Source organism: Barbus barbus (assembly GCF_936440315.1).
Source record: "Barbus barbus genome assembly, chromosome: 30".
Classification (NCBI taxonomy): Eukaryota; Metazoa; Chordata; class Actinopteri; order Cypriniformes; family Cyprinidae; genus Barbus; species Barbus barbus.
Window position 1 is genome coordinate 720,001 of NC_136758.1, and position 16,260 is coordinate 736,260.

Sequence of the window (16,260 nt, forward strand, 5' to 3'; positions counted from 1 at the left end):
TTAATCAATTCTGAAAAAACATAAATGTAATGAAGAGTGATGAGGAGGTTTGTCTTTGTGCGTCTCATGAGGCTTAAAACGGCTAAAGACCTACGCGGAGACATTTTATTTAATAACTGGCAAGACGTGGGAAAATCCATGTAAACAGGTTGCCTGCTGTTCGTCCAATCTGTGACAGTGACACCACAAATAGGCCAATAAGAATGGGGTTTAGCTGCAGTGTGAGATGTCTGTTAATGAATCCCCAGGATTGACAGTGGACCACAGGTATAGTATGAGCAGTGTGAAACGAGTTTACCCAGGAGTCCATTTATCCAGGGTTTAGGATGACCCAGTGTTAACAGTTTCAAGTGTGAGAAGCCCTTTAGTGTATCAAAACACATTTAGACTCATCAAAATTCAAGGCATTCTAAATTGTAGACTGCAAAAATGCCTCTGTATGTCTTGTATATTTAAACATGTAATATGGTTAATCTAGAGCACACAAAGAGTGATGTTTTCTCTATAATCACAAGAAGAGTGCCGTTTGATTCAGTGATTTGATTCCTTCAGTCAACTGCTTTGTTCCTGAATGAATCAGCCGTTTGAATTATCTGACTGCCACCTGGGGTGTTAATTTCACATTTCAACTATTTTAAACTATTGTTTTACATCATTTAAATATCAGTATTCAACATTTTATGTTTGAAACAATGCATTAGTAACTGTAGATTAAATGCATCTATGTCCCCTCTGAGCAACATTAATCTGTGAATACACGTAATGCCACTTCAGATGCAGATTCTAGAAATGTTTTCTCATGTTGGAATGAAACACTTGCGCTCCATTCACACGGGGCGTCAACGTTTGACGGAGGGCGTGTCTGAAGCTTGGTGCTGACGCGATTGTCATAGTAACAACAGCCAATCACCTACTTTTCTGGTGCTGCATGAACGGGATTGGCTAGCATCTGCGCTAGGGTATTTGCATAAGGCGATCTGATTGGCTGATGCCGGTGTCAGTGCTTGAAAAGTTGAAGTTTTCAACTTCTGCCGTGAGCAACGCCAGTGAAGCGACGGACCACCAATTCAGTTTGGCAACGCTTGACATTACTCCATTCAAAGTAAACGAGAGGCGTTGACGCCGACGCCCGTGTGAATGGGGTGTAAGTACTGGATGGAGTGCCTCTTATGCTTACCCAAAACTGGACTGCTCAAACTTACTTTTCCATTTTGCATTTACTTGTACTTTTACTTTCAATATTTAAGTACGTTTAATATCAATAAAATACTGTACATACTTAAGTACAATAAACATCACATACTTTAAAACTTTTACTCTAAATATTCTAAACGGTGACTTCATCTTCTAGCAAAGTACTTTTCTGGTAAGATATCTGTACTTTTACTTAGTGGTGGATGAAGTAACTGAACGCCACACTTGAGTAACAGTAAACGAGATCTTATATTGCACACTTTTACATTTTAAAACCTCTCCATGAATGTTTAAAGCTCGTGGGTGAGATGCGATAGCATATGTCTGCGTCTCAAATGCACAGAACTGAGTGCTGGGGTGCTCACCTTGTTTAATGTCCTCCATGGCTCGCCGGATCCCGCGGTCGAAGGCCCGGGCGTCCGCTGGGCTCTGGAAGGTCAGGCCGAACTTCATGCTGCCGATCCTCCAGTGGTGGAAGATGGGATTGACCTTATTATACACCAGATCCCTCCTGATGACGCAGTCCAGCAGCACCTGAAGACCAGAGCGCGGTTCGTGAAGAAAGCAACCCGTCTGACGCTCATCAAACCAACACTCGTCTCCACACACAGCAACATTTCACAGCATGAGCAACTAAAAATATACCATAACTCGAAATAAAATTTTATTCCATAACTGCATTTCTGGTAGTTGCCAAGGCAACATTTTCATTTTGTTTTAAATACTACATTAAAAATGTATATCAATTACAAATACTAACCTGCCAACCTTGGAATTAGTTTTTTTGAGTACCGTTAGTGGGATGGGACTGGTTCATTCATATATTCCTAGATAGCTACATTATTACCCGAAGCTCCTGGATGGCTAATGTCAAAATCGTAATTGCATAATGTGCAAAATGCAAGATTTAATGTTAAATATTTTTCAAACGTTAGTATTACGTTTTTTTTAGCACCTCGGTTTTTAACCACGGTTTTCGGTTTGGTTCTGATAGCTTGGCACAGAGTAATTTTTGCAATTTAAAATGCTATTTAAAATAAAAAAATAGAGAAAAACATGGACTATCATAGGTCTACTTCAAGTTTCTTTTGAGAGAAGTATTATTTTTATGGATTGGCCATTATTGAGTGCTATAAACGCATGTATTGTATGTTTCATTCATACTGGAAGCCAGAGGGCGCCCTCGAGCAGAAAATCCAGATTTGCATCACAGAAGTAATAGAATTAATGACGCTCCAGGAAATCCCTAATATGGGCAAAGACTGTTAAATCAATTCATAGCTTTCAGTCACGTGACCGGCTCGAAGACCTGGAGGGCAAAACATCCATAGAACTGCAGCACAAGCGTGTCAATTTTTCATTTGTTTCCCAGCCGCAAATTTTTAGATCACCTCTCAAAAGAATAAAACAAAAGGTATTTCTGAACAAAATGCAAGTTTTGGCCATTTGCAATCCATATTAAGCAATATTTCAATCATAAACAGTGCGACAAAACGTTGTAAAAACACTTAAAGTGTCGTAATATATTTAAAACGGTAATATTAAAAGCTCAAATTCAGTATTCACCATATTCATGATGCATAGTTTACACAGGCAAGCAGACGAGGCCGGAATATGAACGCAATCCGCTTAACGGTTCAGTGTTTTCCTTCTAATGGTTTTCTATGAGGAAGCCATTTAATGTGAAACTTTGTACATTGTGTTATATTCTGGGTTCATGTTCTTGCCTGTACAAAATATACATCATCAATAAGGTGTTTACTGAATTTCACCTTTTATTATCTGCATTTTACTACATTACTACTTGATGCAATCTGCGTAAAAATAGCTGGCGGTCAGTGGAGCAAAGCTTCATTTTGCCTGCCAGCTGGGTGTTCCTATAAGGCTGTGACGTCACGTGAAAACGATCAATAGTCCACTATAGACAATCTGCTATCTGCTTAATATCTGCTCACTCTTGATGGACAATCTACTGACTGTAAGTCACTTTGTGAGTATATGTCAGCTTATTCCACTAACCCCAATTTAAGAGTCTACTAATACTCTAGAGTTACTTGACACGCAGTTAGGAAGGTACTAGTAAGTAGAATGTCTAAAGTGGACTCTCAAAATAATTTGTTACCCAAACTAATTTAATGTTAATAGGAATGACACTAAAAAACACAGTGAAGTTTAAGTCGACAGTAAAAGGAAACTGATGTATTTCTGAGTGAAATCTAACAAGAAAATAAAAGCATCTATCAGCTGATGTTCAAGTTGTGAAATGTGAGCATGTGGATCTGCTTCATTCTGAACTGGAATCTGCTTGAATGATCTTGGGATTTCCTCAGCAAACACTGCTGAATGCAGTTACATCATCACTGTGTTCTGAACAAACACGTCCTGTGAGTGTGTGCGGTCACGTTACCGTTTTGTCTCTGAGCCGCTCTCCGTGGATGAGGAACTCTGCTGCGCTGGAGCCATCGGCCTCCGTCCGGCTGACCTTGTGTACAGTGATGCAGCTGAGTCCGCCAGAGCCCAGAGGAAGCCAGCCGCCGCTGGAGTCATCACGAGTCATGACCACCGCTCTCACACGTGCAAAACTCTCACTGCGGCACACAACACACCACCGTCACCACCACTCCTCACACACATTTCATTTATATATGTGACCCTGGACCAAATTAAGTTCTTAGCAATGCATATTACTAATCAAAAATTAAGTTTTGGTATATTTACGGTAGGAAATTTATAAAATATCTTCATGGAACATGATCTTAATATCCTAATGATTTTTGGCATAAAAGAGAAATGTATAATTTTGATCCATACAATGTATTGTTGGCTATTGCTACAGATATACCTGTGTTACTGATGACTGCTTTTGTGCTGCAGGGACACATATTCATATATAGGCTACATACAGTCCCCTCCATAAGTGTTGGAACAGTAAAGACAAAATTGCTCTGTTGGCTGTGGAGTCAAGACATTTGCAAATATGATTAAAAGATGAATATGAGACAAAACTACAGAATGTCATATTGTATTATTAGCCGTTTCAACACATACATGTTTTACCAAATAAAAAGAACAGCACTTTTAGAGTTCATCCCACTCATTGATGTGAGCATAAGTACTGGAACAGTTGAACATAAGGCAGATATAGAAGATTAAAAGCTATTATTTAGTAGCAGATCCCTTGCACACAATCACAGCAGTGAGTCTGTGACCCATAGACATCACCAGACTCTTGCTCTCATCCTTTGAAATACTTTTCCCAGACTTTAATGCAGCCAATCCCAATCGTTGCTTGTTTTGGGGAGTTTCTGCCTTTACTCTCCTCTCCAGCTGCTGAAATTCATGTTCAATCAGATTTAAATCTGGAGATTGACTTGGGCAATCTAACACTTTCCATTTCTTTGCTCTTATAAACTCCTTGACTGAACTGGCAGGGTGTTTTGGGTCATTGTTCTGATGCAATATGAAGCACTTCCCAATGAATCTGGTGGCATTTTCTTGAATATTGGTAGGCAAGATGGGTTTGTACCCTTCCAAATTCATTCTGCTACTGTCATCATACATTAAGTCATCAGTAAAGTTGAGAGGGCCTGTTCCAGAGACAGCATGCATGCCCATGCCATGACACCACCTCCACCATGCTTTACAGATGAGGCTGTATGCTTGGGATCATTGCAGTTCCCTTATTTTCTCTACATTAGTGCTTTCCCATCACTTAGATAAAGGTTCATCTTTGTCTCATCGGTCCATAAACACAGTCCAAAACTCTTCTGGCTCACCTTTGTGCTTTTCTGCAAACTCTAATCTTGTCTTTCTATTTTTGGTGCTGGTCAGAGGTTTGCATCTTGCTGTGTAGCATCTGTAATTCTGTGTCAAAGTCTCCTGAGGACAGTAGATTGTCAGAGCATCACCCCAGCTTTCTGGAAGTTGTTGCTGATTTTACAGACACGTCTTTTAGGGTTCATTTTCACAGCTTTTATGATTTGTCTGTCATCAACTACTGTTGTTTTCTCAGCCGATCAGGTCGTTGTTGGTTGCTGGTGTCGCTGGTGGTTTCCAAACTCTTGATTTCTCCATGCCCTTTGTTTTTGCCAGAGCTCTAACTGACTTCCTCTTTTCTTTTAGCATCCAAATTGCTTGCTTTTCTCTCAAAGTCAGCTCCCTCGTCTTCATCCTGGTTTGTGTGTCATCATCGAATGCAGGATTCAGAATACAGAAGTAATGGATATAACTGATACGACACATTCCCTGCTTTTAATATCTGAAGAATTAATGCAGCAGGACACAGCTGATCACTTAGAAAGACCTGTGAGGCAACTGCTCCAATACTTATGCTCTCATCAGATAGAGGGATGAACTATAAAAGTGCTGAACTTTGAATCACCCAATAATAAAATGTGACATTCTGTAGTTTTGTCTCATATTCATCTTTTAATCATATTTGTAAATGTCTTGACTCCACAGCCAACAGAGCAATTGTGTCTTTACTGTTCCAATACTTATGCAGGGCACTGTATTATACATACACACACACTCAAATACACTTACAGTCAAACCAATATTTATTCAGACGCCATCAACATTTCTCACATTTTCACAGTTTATTTGCTATAGTTTAGAAAATGGTAATAAAATATGACAAGAACTCAGAGTTAAACTGCATCAGAACAAATTGATCTTGATAATGTCAGATAACTTTGATAGAAAGGTATGTAATGAATTACAATCAACCAAACATTATTCATCTGTTAAATTCAAGAACACAATTCCATAATACCAATTTAGGTCAACCAATTACCAAGCAATGCTTAATTTTGTTCAGTCTGTGGTGGAAAAAGGTTGAATTAGCAATTAAAGAAAAACACTTAAAACATGATAAATATATATTAAGGGTGTACCGAACAAATCAATAAATGCTGTTTTGAAGCTCTTTGATGTGGCACAACTTATCGCCTCGGCTCTAACAGAAGCACGGAGCACGAGTGAGCGCGGTCATCCCTTCATATTTATTACCAGTTTTAATGTGAAATATACATGAATGAACATCTCACCCCTCATGTAATCGCTCAATCAGTGTTTCAACCGCGGAAAGACGACATTAAAACAGCTCGTAAGCAAAATGTCACGTAGCATTTCATTTTCCTCCGGCAAGCATTCTGTGAAATATTAGACTAGGCAAACTTCAAAATCAAGTAAGTTACACAAAAGAAATCTCTTCATATAAAACAAATTAAGGCCCTGTTTACACTAGTGCGTTTTCATTTTAAAACTGTGTTGTAGAATGAAAACGATCCTCGTCTACACTACACAACTGAAAATGCATGTCACATGCCCATTCATGCAGGTACAACCATAGATTTGTATCGGTAGATCCTATTATTTAGATGCCGGATGCGTCTGCGTGCTTGGAGCGGTCTAATGCAGAACAAAGATCCAGGGGACGGGGTTGGAGGTGGAGATGGTAGGTTTAAGTATAAGTATCTAGATCCAACCACTCCCCCTGGATCTTGTGTTCTGCAGTCAGGACCATCTCGTCGAATGGGGAATCTACCCATACATATCTATGGGTACAATAATGAGCATGATGTTGTTGTTTAAACGGTCATCAAGGATACGCAGGGCGACTGTGGGCGACCACGCCATCGTTTTCTAAATTCTCAGTTTTGGTCAGTTTACACTGAAACACAATCCCAGAGTTTTCAAACTAAAACGGGGTCTGCAGTGCTTTCAAATGTCTCAGTTTTCGACCTTGAAAATGCTGTAACCTTAGCAAAAGTTATGTGTTTTAAAATGAAAACACTAGTGTAAACGGGGCCTAAGGCTTTGTCTGTGCTCTTTCCATTTAAAATGAGAGACGACCACTGCATTTGAATCATCATCCAAACAAAGATGCAGCATGAGCAGTTTGTAATCTAATGGACCTTATGCACGGTTACTTCCTGGTTGTACATAAGCCAGCTCAGTTACTTCCGGTCAAGTGCACCGTGCCGTAAGCACACGTTTGCATTTCTCTACATAATCCATTCACAATTAGGAAGAATGTTTTGTTTGTTTAAGATGACCAAATGTCCACGTATACCGTTTCAGGAATGACAAAATGCGAATGTTAAATTTACGCGAGGGAATCCGTTAGATCGTTGCTATGATTGACAGAATCATCTGACGAGCCGATGTCAAAATAAAGCTGAGCATTAAGTGATTCAGACTAACACAATTACAGGTCTGTGTTGGATAAAACCTAAACGATGTGGCCTAGTTATTACATTAAATCTAAACATTTCAAAATATTGAATGCATTATTTATTTGTTATACCAACTCATTTAATTTGTATTTGACTATAAGGGTATTTAAATAATTCAGCATTATAGGCTGCGCTTGCTATACTTCATACTTTTGTGCAACAAAGTACTACATTTATAATATTTATTTTATATTAAATAAAAAGACGTGAAAAAGTTAAATTTGCAGCTGCGGTCAATGAGTGATCATCTAATGCACCTCTTGGTTATAACGTAATTTAATTTCCATCTTAAAGTCGCCGAGATACGTTATTGCATATTTGATGTCGTCTTCATGAATGAAAAGTGAACCTTTAATAATGGGAATTTCACCACAGAGTTGAGAAATAATAAATGCTTTAAAAATGTTATCAGATTTTAAAAATGTTCATGGCTATGAAGGTAAGATATAGATTATCAAGAATACCGTTATAATGTCCTTTAAGAGATTAGCCTAACTGCCTAAACAGGTACGATAGTGTTTATTTGTCAGCATTTAAAGTACTTTCCTGGGATTACCAGTCTCGGCATATCAAATGATATGTTCTTTAATAACATGAAACTGTATGTTAATTCTGCAATCATTATTTACAGTGTTGGAATTATTGTGTTTCTCAGTTTCTGATAAGAATGAGGCAGGAGATGTTTCTGTGAGTCTCATATATATATATACACATATAAAATGAGCTTCACCGGAAGATCACGAGCTGGCTTATCTTTATCCAGAAGTTCTATAGCGCTCCATGCATATGGTCAATTAGACAGTATAATTTCAAAATTGGAAGCAAAAACAGAATAGTCTGACATTAGTTTGTGAAACTATACTACATAAAACATATCTGAAGGAAACAGAGGACTCCAGCTGAATGACACAGATTGCCTCTCTGCCAGCAGGTGGCGCTTATCAGCAGCAATGATGGTGTTTCCTGGGTTACCGCTGTAAACAAAGCAGAGCTGCTTATGAACACTACTGTAATATGCATCGTTCAGAGGCGAGATGAGAAGAAAATACCACGGAAACTTTTCTAACGACAGTCAGTTCCCCTCAGAGATACGTTCATATAAACTCCTACATCACGATTTGTTTAGCATCTCAATCGGTTTGAATCATCACATATAATCGATTTTCAGCCGGCTCGCAGCTCATCGTTACATCCCTACTTATAGTAATGTACAAGCGCTCCCTATAGTTTAGAGCAGAAGCTGAGGTACATTTTTATCCCTAAGAAAAATTCATTGAATTTATTTAAAGAGAGCAATTTGTTCAGTAAACCATTGTAAAATAAAAAACAGCTATTTATTTTTCTCCCTCCTGCTATACCAAAACCAAACCGAACTGTGAAGTCAAAACTGAGGTGTGTACCGAACAGGCATGTTTGTGTAGCGTTACACCCCTAATATATACAGTATATATATACACCGAGCTCACATCCCTGTTTGCTCTCACACACACAACTACTGCTTCAGTGGAACTGACACACAACAATACTCTGCTGATATCTGGGTGAACCGCTCAAAAACACTTCGTTTAGGGCACATTTGGTCAGTGGCTGATATAGATAACTGCGAGAAAAATGTAGTTTATGCAAAACAAAGAAACAATGATGGGTCACACTTAACTAATTGGCCTTAACTAGAGTGTACTTCATCGTTATACTGCATACAAGTAGCTGCATTAAATGAACTTTTGCTGTTACTCTGTTAACTTTACTCCAATCATAACCCAACCGTTACCCCAAAACCTAACTATAACCCCTAACCCTACGGTAAATGTGGGAACTTCCAGAACAACATGTAATTCCACTGTAAACCCTATATACTGTAAAAAGTATTTAGCGTTAGCAACTTTAGAAACACTTTAAAGTTTAATTTCACCTACAAGCTGCATTTAATGGCAATCCGTTGAGGCAGTTAATCTATAAGAGTGTGTTTTTACTAAGGCTGGATTCAGAAATCACTACTGTTTTCATGTGTCAGTAATAGTGTGCTGCTGATACTCACACTCTGAAGAAACACCACAGATCACACTGTGACATGAAAACACGCTCATATTCTTCACATCAAATCCCATCCATCTGATAATGATTTCATCAGGCCGGAAACAGCAGAGGTCAAAGGTCAGCGCAGGCACAGCCTCTGGGTCATTCATTAAGCCCTGGAGGCTTGGAGAAGGAAGCAGCGATGAATATTTGACAGAGGAAACTGATATAAAGCTCAAGTCCTGTAAACGAGCCGTGCGACCTGACCGTCCTAATGACCAGTTATCATTTAACAGCAGACACAAACCTAAGCACACACTTAAAGATTAAATAATTAGTTTATTCCACATTTTCCAAAACAAATGTGTACAACACAATACAATCTAGAAGAATTACAAAAACAGGCAGACAGAAAAATAATACATCCTTTTTTCAATGTCTGTGTTTTTATGCCATAATGCTCTTCTGTGACCTGCTCATCATCACGGCGTGACGCACAGACAGATGCAGGTCATCAGGACTCGTTCTCACTCATCTACTCCATTCCTACAGGACGATGCCAGCACCACACGAGACGAACGACAGCACGTTCAACACAACTGCTGGAAAACACACTGAACACGGTGAGGATGTGTTCTCCAAACAAACGTATGAGTCACAATGAGGGACTAATTTTATTAGTCGCAGAAAAAAAACATCCATAGGTGAAGTCCCACAGTCTGTGACGGACTGATCATTAACGGCTGCTTTAATACAGTACATAGGACATCCACATCATTCATCTACCTCAAACATGTCTTATCATCTTAATATGTAATATTAGCAACTTTCCATGGCCTCTCAATCTAATGATAACCTAGAGAAGTGTGTGCTATAGTGTCTGGAGCGTGAAGCTGAATATAGCGTTCACTGCAGGAGCGCCGTGCGTCACTTGCTCTTAAAATACTCCCTCATTTTACAGATAATAGTAATACATCTTTCTAATCTGTAAAGATGCACTCACAATAACAACAAAGTAGGGCTGGACGATATGACCCCCAAAAAAAATCCCCGATTTTTTTACAAAAAATCAGATTTACGATTTAAATCTATTTTTTCCCCCTACTTAAAATCAATCTGCCGATGACAGAAATTTTCAAAAGTTTTAACTTCAATTCAAAAGCAGTTTCAACGCCAGGCGTAATCCCTGATGCCCGCAATGTTATATACAATCAGGGCTCTACGCTTTTCTTTTTAGGAGTGCGTCAAATCAATAATCAAAAACTCTGATCAAAAATGAACCTTCCCATTACGAGGTGATATTTGACTCCTTAAAGTGATTTACAGGGAATTTAGTTTTTACCTTTGTAATGCCATTTTTCTAACTTTATTAAAAGTATGTTATATTTTGTCAAATTCAAAAAAATATATATTAATAAGCTTTTATAATCATTTATAATTATAACAACAGAATAAAAACAAGTAGAATAAGAAGTAGACTAAGATACCAATCAAATGAAATCAGTGTTTAAGGAATAAATGTGTACTACACAGAAGGCACAGAAGAACACGAGTGGCTTGTAGGTGTATTTGCAGATGTTTAATGAGGCTCAGAGGTTGCATAAGTGCAAATAAATTCATGTTGAGGTTCATGTTTTAAATATACAGTTTTGAATGTAGAAATATTAAGGCCTGGTTTCACAGACAGGGCTTAGACTAAGCCAGGATTAGGCCGTACTTTTTATTAACATGTCTTAGAAAAAAACATTACTGCTGTGCATCTTGAGACAAAAAGGCACTGATATGTTTTAAGATCAATCAGTGCAAGTTTATTTCAGTTGAAACAACTCAGAATTACATTTTAGTCTGGGACTAATCTTAAGCCTTGTCTGTGAAACCAGGGGTAAATGATTTTAATAACAGAAAAGATACTTAAAATTATAATTAAATTAAAACCACCAGTAGGTGGCGGTACGTCACTGATTTGATCACTGAATCATTCATTTAATTGATTCGTTTGAACGGCTGATTCATTCAGGAATCAAGTAGACTGTCTTTATGAACGGTTAATTGAATCATTGACTCACTAGATTCGTTTAAAAACGCAGTTCATTCATAAACGAAACACCGCTGTGTTTGAATGGAGATGCGCTGGGACTTAGTTTGAAACTATTTTAGAGCAAAATAAGGCAATAGTGTTGTAGTCAGACAATACAAGTCATTTAATATTAACTTCTTGTTTAATGAACTGTTGTATTAAATCAATATCACATTTGCAAACTCCCTTAATAATCATTAAAAGCTGTCATGGCGATCTCACCAAACTCTATTATAATCACCGAAGCTGCGTACACTGTGTAAATAAGAGACGCATGCACTGTCTACACTTCTTTGGTTATGTGATGCATTACTCAACCTGCAAAAACACATAAGTAGTTAGATACCTTTAAAGCTCCCTCAGCACAAACACACATATGCTGATCGGGTCGCAGTGGTGCTGACAAACATTTGTTCAGTCGCTCGCAGTAGTTTTCAGGCGCACATGGGATCACGAGCGCAGGGACGCACTGAAGTTATTTATCAGTAATCAGTTTTTCCACATGTTCATGGCCGTTGTTTCAGATGAAAAGAGACGACATCAGAATAGCTGAGACTACAACAACAGACGCTCACATTGACAAGCGCTTGTGAGCGAGAGGGTGTGAGAAACAGCTCAGCTTTGGTTTAAAAGAGTTAAACAATATTTGTCTCAGTCATGACTTAATGGAGAAAAATAGAGCAGACACTGAACATGGTTGGAGCTTTCTAGAGCGCGTGCGCCGGCCGCCCGAGTTCACGTACAACTTCAAATGGAGTAAACTTTGAAAGGCTGCGCGTTCGCGTACAAAAACGAAGTAAAGTTAGGCCTTTAACATCATGATGTCTATCAGCCATCGGCCAAACCCTATATGGCAAACGCGCGGGGGGGGGGGGCTGAGCTCATTCAGAACTACGGAAGCTCAGAGGAGCGTCGGCGGATGTTAAAAAGAAAACCGATTTTCATTCAAACAAATCGATGTAAACTACACATTCCAGTTAATCGAGAAAATCGATTTATCGCCCAGCCCTACAACAAAACGTGCTTTTGTAAAATAATGAAAGCAATCAGGATGCGCTCTCAGCCTCTGTGAACTTGAGCACGAAACTCTGTGTATAACAGACATTAAATATATCTACAGAGAATGACATGTCTACTTTCAAATAAAAAACAGATGATGTAATCCGTATGAAACATGCATACAGGTGCATTCACTACTGTGGCGATGACGAGTCAGTGTCGCCGACTTCATCTCTTAAACAGAAAAAAGCACTAGATTATCAAATTATTAAACTGTTAATGCAGTTTCTTTACTGTTTTTCCCTGACACATTCATAATCATTACTTCTGCGGTGTGCTGTCACAACTTTACTGAGTGCTTATTAGGCTATGTAGGCAATTAAAGGCTCATTATAAGGATGTGAATGGTTTATTAATAAACATGCGATTAGTCGACTAATGCTTAAAATGAATGACTACTAGTCGACCAGAAAAATGCTTAATCGAGGGCAGCCCTATTATTAATTCACCCTCTTGCATGCAATCGAATTGAATCAAGGAATCGTGATAGCTCTAATGTGCTGATATTCGGTAATGTGATATATCATGATAACGAACAAGCACGATATTGTTATTATGGGCACTTCAAAATACCGTGAATAATTATTTATTACAAATTTTTTGAAATGCATTTTAAGAATACTTTTCCCATAAACTGGTCACAATGCACAACACTGCGTCACAGACACATGTGCACTCTGATGTAAACAAGCACGGATGAGAAGCGCATGGTGGAACAAGTGAAGGAGACGCACTGAATGAAAGCACTTACACTCTCTGACAGCAGATCGGCCTCATCCAGGATGGTGACGAGTCTGCTTACAGACAGGAGGTTAAGGAGCTGGCTGTCTGGTGCAGTCTCAACAACCTGGAGCTGAACACGCTCAAAACTGTGGAGATGATCGTGGACTTCAGGAGAAACCCCCCTGCTCTCCCCCCTCTCACCATCATGAACAGCACTGTGACTGCAGTGGAGTCATTCAGATTCCTGGGCACCACCATCTCTCAGGACCTGAAGTGGGATATTCACATTGACTCCATTGTCAGGAAGGCCCAGCAGAGGTTGTACTTTCTTCGCCAGCTGAGGAAGTTCAACCTGCCACAGGAGCTGCTGAAACAGTTCTACTCTGCCATCACTGAATCTAGGGCTGCAACTAACGATTATTTTGATAATCGATTAGTTGGCCGATTATTCTTTCGATTAATCGATTAATCGGATTAAAAAAAATATTGGCCAAAAAAACCACTATTCCACATTCTGCCCAATGTCCTTCAAACAAACGTGACAACTGAATGCTATGAAAACATACAGTGCTTAATTTATTAGACCACTTATCATAATAAAGAGAAAACATATTTTAGAAATTTGTCAAAAATTTGTTTAAATTTAAAAATGTTATTGTCATTTATTGGACATAATAATAAAAAATGTCCTCATAACAGCTTGCATTCTTGCTGGTATTGTTTATGTACTTTTTGACTGCAATTGGGTATCGCGAAAAAAAAATACTCAAATAAAAAATACAAAAAAAAATAAGTGCTCTGGTTTTCTTTCATAGATAACAGCAATAATGATATTATAGCATTAAAAATAGCCTACTACTGTTACTAAAGAGCTTACACATATTGGAGTACTAACCAGTACAGAAAGCCGAAAAATGATTTTGGTTATCACCAATACTGTTACTTTAGAGCAGCAGTGGCACAAACCTTACATAAACACATTGTTAAAAAACTTACATAAATTTGTGAAGCATTGTAAAAATTGAATATAGTTTAAACCTCTATTAAAAATTAAAATAATAAAGATAATAATAAAGACGAATAAAAACACAAACTCAGTGTTAACCAACAGGTTAGAGTAATGTTCTGCAGGAACTACTTTGATCACAGTCACCTCGTCATTTCTTTATCCTGTAAAAGGCCGTTATGGAGCGTCTCATGTTTATATTCAGACAGACAATTACACGCTGTTATCCCTTTAAAGTTCCTACTCTCATAAAATATTTTAATTTATTTTAAACCTTAAATTAACTTTCAACAACAGATAATTCAGCACAATGGATATGTTTGCGCTGAAAAGCCTATTAATTGTCTCCCTCTCTACTGTGTTCTGTCCGTCTGACGCGCGTGCGCGCGCCCGCCGCGCCGGCGCTCATTCGGTATTTTAAACTTAACACAGACTGTCAGGACGGACCTTTATGCAAAAATGGAAATGCTCGCGTGAATTTGTGGCATTTATAGATAAGGATATGACCGTAAACTGAACGTTTTTGCGCTGAGGACGCACACGCATCTGTCAAAGCGCCTGACAGGGCAAGCCATTACTCTTATGCATTAACTTAAAGCTTAAAATAAAGAATTATCATGTTTTGGGCAGCTTGGATCACGTGCTTCTCCGGCAGAATCTCATTCTGTTTCCTCCACTATTTTTAGATGCATTTTGTCCATAGAAATGCATTATTCAGTGCTGTAATTTGACTAACCAGCTGAAGTTGGACGTGCACTGTGGGCAGACCCGATTAATCGATAATGAGAATCGTTGTCGATGATTTTCATAATCGATAATAATCGATTTTATCGATTAGTTGTTGCAGCCCTAACTGAATCCATCCTCTGCACCTCAATAACTGTCTGGTTCAGCTCAGCTACCAAATCTGACCTCAGAAGACTACAGAGGGTAGTCCGGACTGCTGAGCGAATCATTGGTACAACCCTCCCCACTCTCCAAGAACTGTACTTATCCAGAGTGAGCAAAAGGGCTGGTAAAATCACTCTGGACCCCTCACATCCAGCACACTCCCTCTTTGAACTGTTACCGTCTGGTCGACGCTACAGAGCTCTGAGCACCAGAACGACCAGACACAGGAACAGTTTCTTCCCTCAGTCAATACATCTCATGAACACTCAATAAATAAACGTAGAACACACAACTAATACATTATCCATTCACCACACTCACTTATTTTATTTTTATTTTCTCATTTCTAATTTGCACATACTTGACCTGTACATACATAGTTGTCTGTATTATATATTGTGTTTTTGCTGTTTTGTACACTCTATTTGTATATTATTCTTTTATTATCTGTGTCCTGTCCTGTTGCTGTCTTTCTGTTGCACTGTGGAGCTTCGGTCACTACAACAAATTCCTTGTATGTGTAAACATACCTGACCAATAAAGCTCATTCTGATTCTGATTCTCAGATGGTGCTGAACAGCAGAAAAGCAGCCGTTACCCCGGAAACAAAGCAGCTGTGCTACTTTGTTTCTGAAACACGTTTAAATTATTTAAAAAGCCAGATTTTTGTACTGGCTAAATATTTACATATTTATACTTAATAGGTTATTTCTTTTCAAACTTTTTACATTTTAATCTGGACTACAACATGCCCTCGATATTGTTTGAAAATGTTTTAATGCTGTATTTTTTAAACAAAGAATAATAACGTCTGTAGCAAATGTAGCTATTGCTCACTGTTAATGTTCGTGCAATAGCCTGCATGTTAGTGCCGGTTAACTAATGAGATCTTATTGTAAAGTGTTACCTATTGTTCTTTAGAATTCTTTTGCACTTAAATCATGTGTGAAACATGTTTATTTTACACAATTCTTTGTATATTGCTTTATTGTATTTAAATATTCAGTTCTTTTTGTTATAAAAAAAACATTATTAAACCTGTTACACTGTATCAA

General features: G+C 38.3%; 1 protein-coding gene across 1 annotated transcript in view; it reads right to left on the reverse strand.

Annotated features, from left to right (window-relative positions):
* The window catches only part of spred1 (sprouty related EVH1 domain containing 1), a 56,448-nt gene that overhangs the window by 30,214 nt on the left and 9,974 nt on the right, over positions 1 to 16,260 (reverse strand). Inside the window, exons 2-3 of the mRNA XM_079385881.1 lie at positions 3,602 to 3,782; positions 1,560 to 1,728 (exon numbers count right to left, since the gene is read on the reverse strand). Coding sequence (XP_079242007.1) covers positions 1,560 to 1,728; positions 3,602 to 3,782 — 350 coding nt within the window. The remainder of the gene's footprint in view (positions 1 to 1,559; positions 1,729 to 3,601; positions 3,783 to 16,260) is intronic.